The 9341-nt window shown below is 34.1% G+C and overlaps 2 protein-coding genes across 5 annotated transcripts; one reads left to right on the top strand and one right to left on the bottom strand.

Moving 5' to 3' along the window:
- Positions 1 to 693: 693 nt before the first annotated feature.
- UBC23 (ubiquitin-conjugating enzyme 23) lies at positions 694 to 6430 on the top strand. 4 transcript variants are annotated; one of them, XM_078995493.1, is made up of 9 exons: positions 1574 to 1713; positions 1790 to 3583; positions 3666 to 3812; positions 3913 to 4022; positions 4101 to 4365; positions 5108 to 5177; positions 5289 to 5428; positions 5544 to 5855; positions 5921 to 6430. In XM_078995493.1, the coding sequence occupies exons 1-9, from the start codon at positions 1678 to 1680 to the stop codon at positions 6170 to 6172; spliced, it is 3126 nt and encodes a 1041-aa protein (XP_078851619.1). In that variant the 5' UTR covers positions 1574 to 1677; the 3' UTR covers positions 6173 to 6430. The 4 variants fall into 4 exon arrangements, with proteins under 4 accessions (XP_078851616.1, XP_078851617.1, XP_078851619.1 ...); XM_078995490.1 differs by lacking the exon at positions 1574 to 1713 and adding an exon at positions 694 to 840 and having other exon boundaries at positions 3913 to 4365; XM_078995491.1 differs by lacking the exon at positions 1574 to 1713 and adding an exon at positions 1026 to 1199 and having other exon boundaries at positions 3913 to 4365.
- A 584-nt stretch (positions 6431 to 7014) lies between these two features.
- LOC144997060 (signal peptidase complex subunit 3B-like) lies at positions 7015 to 8582 on the bottom strand. The gene is made up of 6 exons (XM_078956880.1): positions 8374 to 8582; positions 8237 to 8284; positions 7900 to 7962; positions 7608 to 7661; positions 7419 to 7505; positions 7015 to 7246 (listed from the first exon to the last, which is right to left on the bottom strand). Exons 1-6 carry the CDS (start codon positions 8497 to 8499, stop codon positions 7121 to 7123), a joined length of 504 nt encoding a protein of 167 aa, XP_078813006.1. The 5' UTR covers positions 8500 to 8582; the 3' UTR covers positions 7015 to 7120.
- Between the last annotated feature and the right edge of the window lie 759 nt (positions 8583 to 9341).

Genomic DNA, 9341 nt, shown 5'->3' with positions numbered 1-9341 from the left:
TGGATTATGATTACTTCCAACTGATAAATTCATTTTAATCCATTAATACATCCCCTTCGTTTTAACATAAAAAGTTGTCTATAAATAGATCTTTCAATTCAATGATTATAGATATTTATCGATTTCATATATTTTCTACACATATCAATAATACTATTAACCATAATTTTCTTTTTTATAATTTGGGGGTGTTTGAGATTGTGTTTGAAAAGTGCTTATTTGCTTATTGGCTTTTTGAAAAGCTAATAAGTCAAAAAAAGTGTTTGACAAACTCAAAAACATTTTTCAGAATGGTTTTTCTATAAGCTTCAATAAACATTTTTTAATAAACATGGAAAACATGGCTTTTTGAAATTGCTTATGGTTTTTCAGCCAAAATAACTTTAAAAAACACTTTTTAAACCAAACACTTTTTAACTTATTGACTTATTGGCTTTTTCACTGTAAAAACTTATCCAAACATTTTTTAAAAAACTCTTTTTACCACCACTATAAACAAATAAACACTTTCATCTAAAAACACTTTTCTAGTTAAAAAAAACTCCCAAATACCCTCTATATATTATCTATCCCCATTTATATATTCTTATGCGTTTAATGTGGTTGTAATCTATCTAATAAATTATTATTCTACAAACTCAAACTTTAATCAAATTTATTAAAATCTAATGAAAAGGCTAAATATAAGTCTTGCGTTGTTGATACACATGAGTCTATATACCTTCACCGTATTTCTTCAGCTCCTTCGACTTCTGGTCTTTATACAAAAGTTTTCATTACTTGTTCTTCACAATCGTGCAATCAACGTGGAATCAATACCAAATAGTTCCGTCTTTAGAGGTACAGATTTTTTGATTTCATTACCCCTTTCAAACTTCGTCAAAAGATTCGTTGCTTTCAAGGGGATAGATTGCTTCCTGATGTTCATTAGCGTACACGATTCGTCCATTGATGTTTTCCTCCATTTTATACCAATTTTTTTTCTAAAGTTTTTTGTTCGTCAATAAACGTGGGATTAATTTCAGCTGATTCCTCGTTTCGCCGATTCAACGACCGACTTCATCTCGTGGATTTTTGAGCTGTTTTTCGTTGTTTGTTTATTCATTCCCCACTTCCCTCATTAGTATTGTAGGATTCACAATCTGAAATTATCTGTTATCACCCCCAAATCTGATATTCATCTCACATCCGAATCAAAGGTAATTGTTCTGAGCCGCACTCTTGATTTGTTTCTTTTGTTTTCAAAAGTTTAGCTCATAAATTGCTGCATTTGCTTTAATCCATCTTTTCAACAAACTTTATTGAAACCCTCGTTATTTCCACCATTCTAGTAACGAACTAATTCTTTTTCAAATTGAGGTTCTCCTTTAACAATCGCTTGAATGTTAATTCAGATATGCCCTACCTATCTATGACTTGTTTGATGAAGCTTCAAGGGCAATAAAGAGAAAGTTATCTCAATGTTTTTTTGTTTTATGTTTTTTGTGCTAGTAAATGTTAGGAATACAGGGGGTGTATCGATTTGCTTAGTGAAAGTGATTATTGTGACTTACAGAATTAGAATCTACTAACAAGATAATCAATCGACTCAAATCTGCTTCACCAGCGCTGATTAGATAATGAGAAAGTGGGAATCACAAACTTTCACCCCAACATTCAAAACTGATTACTGTTATAATGCACATTCAAACACCCCCAAATTCTCAATCTAGGGTAATAAGTTGATTGTTATTGACAAATATATGAACATAACTTCAGTTTATATGTCCTTTTTCTTTTTTACTTTTAGATGGAATCCAAGCTGGATTGTGATGCGGATCATGGTCATGATCATGATCATGATCATGATCCAAACGAAGGTTCCATGGTCAAGATAGAAGAGAATGGAAGGCGTCCAGGGGTATATATCTACAGACAAGATGTTGTAAAGAGCAAAACTGATGGAAAGACAGGTGTAGTGACAGAAGTTGCAGGTGATTCTGATTCAGATAGCAGTAGTGATGATGAAGACGAAGATGAAGACAATGAAGTGGTGGGCCCCAAAGAAGATTTACATGAAAACATCACTGGAAATAATACTGATAATGATGATGAAGAAGAAGAAGAAGAAGAAAACACCCCACTTCCAGCAGACCATGTTAGGGTTTTATGGATGGATGAGTCAGAGTCAACCCATAGTCAAAATGATGTGATAGTCATTGACAGAGGTTTTTTACATGGAGATTATGTTGCTTCTGCTTCTGATCCAACTGGGCAAGTGGGTGTTGTTATTGATGTCAATATATCCGTTGACTTGTCAACCATTGATGGGTGTGTCATAAATGATGTCTCTTCAAAGAATCTGAAACGTGTAAGGGATTTTCAAGTGGGCGATTATGTAATTTTTGGCCCATGGTTGGGCAGAATCGATGATGTTCTTGATAATGTCACAGTCATGTTTGATGATGGATCAGTTTGTAAAGTTATGAAAGCTGATCCTTTAAGGTTAAAACCCGTTGGCAAGAATCTTCTAGAAGATGCACATTACCCATATTACCCTGGTCAAAGAGTCAAAGCGAGTTCTTCATCTGTTTTCAAGAATTCAAGATGGGTGTCTGGGTTATGGAAAGCTTCAAGATTGGAAGGAACTGTAACAAATGTGACCGCTGGATCCGTTTTTGTTTATTGGATCGCATCCGCGGGTTATGGCCCGGATTCTTCAATCACACCTTCTGAAGAACAAAACCCTAAAAACTTAAAGTTATTGGCATGTTTTTCACATGCAAATTGGGAACTTGGTGATTGGTGTCTTCTTCCATCACCAAAAGACTCTGTAAAAGGTAGATTACAAGGTCAAGAGAAGTCCGAGAGTGATTCCGAAGTGCAAGAAAACACCGGAATCGGAATCGGAATCACCAATTCCAATCCTTCGACAGAATCTAGTTCTTGTAGTGGTTCATTGCCTGTTTCAAAAGGTTCGAGTTCTGGGACTCATGAATCTTGGCCTTTACATAGGAAAAAGGTAAGAAAAGTTATGGTGAAGAGGGATAAAAGGTGTAAGAAAAAAGAGGAGAATTACGAAAAAGCCCTTCAAATTGTGAACACGAAAACACGAGTTGATGTACTTTGGCAAGACGGGAGTACAAAACACGGATTGGATTCCACTTCCTTGATTCCAATTGAAAACCCTGGAGATCATGAATTTGTTTCTGAACAATATGTTGTGGAAAAACCTAGTGATGGGAATGATGATGATGATGATGATGATCATGATGATGAAGTTAGTCGTGTTGGAGTTGTGAAAAGTGTGAATGCAAAAGAAAGAACAGCATGTGTAAGGTGGTTGAAATCGGTTGCAAGAGCAGAAGATTTTAAGGAATTTGATAAAGAGGAAGTTGTGAGTGTGTATGAGCTTGAAGGGCATCAAGATTATGATTATTGTTATGGGGATGTGGTTGTGAGGTTACCATCTGCTGACGTGGCAGGGTTGACCGATGGGAGTGAAGTCAAAGGAGATTTTTCGGATCTTTCTTGGGTTGGAAACATTACAGGGCTTAGAAATGGTGATATTGAAGTTACTTGGGCTGATGGGATGGTTTCAATGGTATGTTGAATCATATTTCTTGTAAAAAGACATGACTACCCTTCTTGTTTTTTTCATTGATATGGTTGTTTGGTGATATCAGGTGGGCCCACAAGCAATATATGTAGTAGGTCGTGATGATGATGATGACTCAGCTGGTGGTGGAAGTGAAGTAAGTGATGATGCAGCAAGTTGGGAAACAATGGAGGGTGAAGATAATGATATGGAAAATCTTCAAAAGGCATTAGAGGTTCTTTTCTATTTCTATTTCTATTTATAAATTATAATTGTCTTCATGTCATTCATAATTTTACAAATAAAGTGATTTAAAATGTTTTTATATTGTTCAGGATCTTGGGATGCAAAATGGGTCAGAGGATACAGATGAGCAAACAGCTGAAAGCATTCAGACAAATGGTGCGCTTTCTATACCCTTAGCTGCCCTTGGGTTCATGACAAGGTTAGCAAGTGGAATTTTTTCTAGGGGTCAAAGAAACATTACAGATAATTCAGGGGGTGATAATGTAACATTACATAGGGAAGATAAAAATGATGATGTGTCTAGTTCACGAAAATCCAGCTCTACTGATAATACCCTTGAAAGATTGGCTTCTGGTAGTGAGGAGCATGAACATGAACATGCTGATGTGGAGGAAAAGTTTTTATTAGGTTCGCCAGCTCAGCGATTAAATATTGATGATTCTGGTAAATCAAGTGAGGGGGGGAATGGAAATTCCAGCTTTAAAGGATTTGATATTGTTAAAGATCCTCTTGATCATTATTATCTTGGTGTCAATGGACAGGTGAGTTTAATGGAACTGTTCATTTTATTGAAAATGAAAAAAAGACATAATTACACAAATGGTCCCTGTGTTTTTCAGAAAGTCACTGGTTCGGTCCCTAACTTTTTTTTTTCTCTGATACAGATGGTCATTGTGGTTTTAAATTATTGTGTGTTCGGTTCTTGACCCATGTGGCCATGTGAAATGACTTTTATACCCTTTTTAATATCTTTTTTTTTTACAATGTTCTTTTTTAACTAAAGTTAGTGAAAAAGTTATAAAAAAAATATTAAAAGGGGTATAAAAGTCATTTTACATTAGTCAGGGGCCGACCATGCAAGAAATTGAAACCACATGGACCATCTTTATCAAAATAAAAGCTAGGGACTGAACTTTGAGTTTTTGTAAACCAAAGGGACTATTTATGTAATTTTGTCGAAAAAAGAAAATTGTTTGTTTTGCTCGATGGAATGGAATTGGCCATTCTTCCATTTTGTTATTTTTTTTAAGAATATAATAAAAAGTATAATTAATCTGTATTTACGTAAATCTTTTTGGAAAAAAATCATTATTTATAATGAAGTACAATTTTATGATTAAAAATTACCAAAAAAACATGATTGTTGTCACAACTTATTCGGGTTCTAAATTTATCCTTAGTTTATTTTTTATTTGTATATAGAAGCTCTTTAACTATAATCAAATACCATTTCAAATATCCTAAACCCTAAACCCTATACATTATATTTACATATGTTCGCAGAATATCACCGGAAGAAAATGGCTGAAGAAAGTCCAACAAGATTGGAATATCCTTCAAAACAACTTACCAAGTAATTTCCAAATTTCCCCCTTCAGTTTTCCGTACCAATAAACACAAAAAACCACTAATATAGCCTGAAATAATAATCATTATTATTGTTATTTTTTTTTTTTCTAAACAGATGGAATTTACGTCAGATGTTATGAAAATAGAATGGATTTATTGAGAGCTGTAGTAGTTGGAGCATATGGAACACCTTATCAAGATGGCCTCTTCTTTTTTGACTTTCATCTCCCCCCTGAATACCCCGATGTTCCTCCGGTAACCAACCTTCTACTGTCAGCTGTCAACTGTCAACTGTCAACTGTTAACTGTCTACTGATGTATTGTTTTTTTTTTGGACTTATATTAATAATGAATGATGAATGATGTACAGTCAGCATATTATCATTCAGGAGGATGGAGGATAAACCCTAATTTATATGAGGAAGGAAAAGTGTGTCTTAGCCTGTTAAATACATGGAGTGGAAAAGGAAACGAAGTTTGGGATCCAAAATCTTCCAGCATTCTTCAAGTTCTGGTTTCACTACAAGGCCTTGTGCTTAATTCCAAACCCTATTTTAATGAAGCTGGATATGATAAACAAGTTGGGACTCCAGAAGGAGAGAAGAATTCTTTGTCATATAATGAGAATACCTTCTTATTGAACTGCAAAACAATCATGTATCTCATCAGAAGACCCCCAAAGGTAAATTAAGAGTAAATTCACAGTTTTAGTAAAATTTTAATTAATCTTCTTTTTTTTTTTTTTAGGATTTTGAAGATCTTGTGAGGGAGCATTTTAGAGAGCGTGGGTATTATATTCTCAAGGCGTGTGATGCGTACATGAAAGGCTATTTAATTGGCTCTCTTTCTGAAGATGCCTCTGTATGTGAAACCAGTATTCCGAATGCTAATTCTGTTGGGTTCAAGCTCATGTTAGCAAAAATTGTGCCAAAGCTTTTGTTAGCCCTCAATCAAATTGGAGCTAATTGTCAAGAGTTCAATCATTTACAAGAATTGTAATGTCCTTTTTTTTTAACCCTAAAAAATGGAAAAATCGGATATTGTACATTTAGGGGTTTTTTTATGGCAAAATTTGAAAAATCGGATATCCTGATTTCTCAAGCTAACTAACCACAGTTGGGGTGTGTTTTTGGGATTTGATTTGTTGGATAAGCTATCGAGAGGATTTGGTGGCTATTTTTTGTTTGTTTTATACTTTTGTTGGTGGAAGTGCTACCATATTTGATTCAAGATGAGTAGAAAAGTTATTTGAAAACATGTTATATGCAACTTTGAAACATTTTTGATTTTGGTTTCTTTGAGATATATTGTGTTGTGTAATCATGCGTTTGACCAATTTTGACACAGTAGATTTCATGTTTGTGGTTCGGTTTTCTACTTCATATCTTGCTCTTCATCAGTTTGAAGATATGAAGATCAGAAAGAAGGAACTAAAACTGATGTTGGAATTAAGGATAATCAGTAAAAAAAAATTATTTTTATTTTGTAATTATTTAGATGTCGGATGAAACAAATGGAGAGGCATTTAATCGGGATATATTAATACTGAATGTTTAAAATATTATCTATATGATTCATGTATAAAACAAACAACTTGGTTTTAATCTCCAATACAGAAGCAATGTTCATTGATTAAGTAGATAAAAGTAATGAAAGACAAAGTATTGCAGATTTATACATTTTGATATTCAATATACTTGTGCCCTGATGCTAATTTTTTACCTTATAGATTAATTGTTTACTTTTCACTTAATGTTCTTAGTGAAAACTACACCTAATCCGATATTTCTTTTTCCATTTTCTCAAGGATGCATACGTATATTTGTTATACCATGAGTATATACCGAAGAAAAGATTTAGTCCAATATCTAATATAATGTTCCAATAACTGAATAACTAGTTTTAGTAAATAATATAAAGAAACAATTAAATACAATCTTGTTGGTGTCATCTGTATGAATGTGGCAACTGAAAACCGGTTACTACCAACTTGTCAGCAAACATCTTCCCTGTCTTTGGCATAATATGCCAGTGTAAAGTCAAGTTAATATCCCTTCCTCGAAGATTGCTTCCCTAAATTAAAAAAAAAAAAAACAAAAATATATTACAAAATATATCCAATTATAGCATATTGTACTTTCAACTTTTTTTCTTATTTATACTTTGAAAAACCTATCATGTGAAAAATGCTTTGTATTTTTTGATGGCATTGTAGTAATATGAAGAAATAAAAGTAGTTGATTACCTGATCAATGAACCTGTACTTATTCTTAACTTTCGTAGAGAATTTTGCATCTTCTTTTAATTGTATGATTCCATCCCACAATGACACCTGTAAATCAGGAAAAAGACATAATTGCCCTTATCATCATCACTTAAAATCACCATGTTTTATCTAAACCAATGTGTACAATATTAAAGAAGATTCTCTCGCCTGATTCATGGCATTTTTTGGAGTTCCATATTCAGCAGCTAAAAATACAAACACCTGAAAATCAGATAAGAAAAAGGTCAACTGTCAACATGGCATTCTTCTTCCAGACATGTTGGTTTATTCTTCATTTCAATGTACATCTATATTGCCACATTGGCTATTTTGACGCTGTTTATATACAATTTAGAAAGCAAGAATAGAGCCACAGAATGTGAGACTTTGTTTATCAGTATGAAGAGTGGAAGAAAGTAAGAGAATGAGAAACAATAATAGTTAATAAATTGCAACCAACCTGCTTGGTGTTCCATGTAAACAATGATTGTAGGTCTGCAGATATGCTTAGTGTCATGCCAATCTGCATAAACAGAAGACATATAATTGTTAATTAAACTAAACTTAAAAACCCTAAAAAATCGAGATGATAAGTAATTTGATTGCATCAAGAGCATGGAATCGGATTACAAACTCCTCATAGATATTAGATCGTAGTTCTTCGGCACAAAAACATCATCAATTTTCCAAAAGGAAAATCGACGGTTCAATTCTCTTTCGAAATCAATAAACCCTAAAATTCAACAGAGCAACTACTTTTTCCTTTTTTTTAGGCAAAAACATGAAGAATTAATTACCTCGTCGTCTCCGTTGGGTCTATTCTGGAATCGATTTACGTTCAAAACCTAAAAATCGATAACTCGAAGTTGATTAGTCGATAATTGCCGATAGTGATCTAGTGAAAACAACAATTAATGGGGGGAGAAAGAGAAACCTGAACATGTGCAGTTGGGGAAGGGGAGTTGAAATTGTCTGAAAAAGAGGCCATGGCAGCCATTAGAGCTAGAATCGTAAGGGAAAATGTTAGCAGAGCATTGGCTCTGTAACCGAAGGAATGCATCTTTGATCTCCCTCTCTCTGCTGTTACTGCACTGGAGTTTAGCAGGGAACGGAACAAAAGAAAGAGAAAGGTGCGTTAACAATTTACCATGGGATAATTCACATAAAAACCCTTAATTTTTTAAGAGTAAATTGCAAAATTGGTCCATATACTTTATCAAAAAGTGTAGTTTCGGGCCATTTCTTTTTTTTTCGCGCACAAATCGTCCAAAATCGAAACTATCATGCTGAATTGGCCCATCCACTTAACAAACATCCAAAACTCACGTTAACTCTCTCCATGTGCGAGACACATGATGAGTATTTTCGTCATTTCCTATTCTTTACTTCACTTATTGTCAACTTGTTTTTCTTTGCATAACTAATCCCTAAATATTGGTGCCCCCTCGTTTCCCTCATTGAAAGAATTTGATCCATTATCTCTGTAAAACCCTTGTGAGCCAGGTATGTTATGAAGTGCTCTATGAAGCTCAAGATTGTTCAAGGATGCTCAGAAGTTGGTATTGCTCAAGGATTAAACCATTTTGTGCCACTATGATGGATGTTGAGCCATTATTGCTCATTATGTACCACTTGTACATCATGATGCTCCACTATGACACAAGGTGATCCATCATGTGCATTGTTGGTACTCATGGATTGTATGACATGGAAGAATGTTCCAGAAGATGCTGCATGACAGATTATGATTGGTTGACACATTTCATGGGCCAATGTGCTTGGCCCATTAGGGTTTTAGGTCTGATCCCTCAAGTATAAATAGGGATGCATGTTAGGTTATTTTTTATTTTGAATTCTAGGGTGATAGGCGAATCTCTGTGTAATTGTACTTGTAACCTCTGT

Source organism: Lactuca saligna, chromosome 5, assembly GCF_052625555.1.
Source record: "Lactuca saligna cultivar CGN05327 chromosome 5, ASM5262555v1, whole genome shotgun sequence".
NCBI classification, from domain to species: Eukaryota; Viridiplantae; Streptophyta; class Magnoliopsida; order Asterales; family Asteraceae; genus Lactuca; species Lactuca saligna.
Note: the sequence above shows the minus strand (reverse complement) of the source record. Positions and strands in the feature narration are given on the sequence as shown.

Coding starts and splice junctions, on each gene's coding strand:
- UBC23 (XM_078995489.1), top strand. CDS start 1,678: ATGCACATTCAAACACCCCCAAATTCTCAATCTAGG. Junction 1,714..1,789: donor CCCCAAATTCTCAATCTAGG/GTAATAAGTTGA, acceptor TTTTACTTTTAG/ATGGAATCCAAGCTGGATTG. Junction 5,178..5,288: donor CCTTCAAAACAACTTACCAA/GTAATTTCCAAA, acceptor TTTTCTAAACAG/ATGGAATTTACGTCAGATGT.
- LOC144997060 (XM_078956880.1), bottom strand. CDS start 8,499: ATGCATTCCTTCGGTTACAGAGCCAATGCTCTGCTAACATTTTCCCTT. Junction 7,506..7,607: donor CAAAAAATGCCATGAATCAG/GCGAGAGAATCT, acceptor CCTGATTTACAG/GTGTCATTGTGGGATGGAAT. Junction 7,247..7,418: donor AGTACAGGTTCATTGATCAG/GTAATCAACTAC, acceptor TTTTTAATTTAG/GGAAGCAATCTTCGAGGAAG.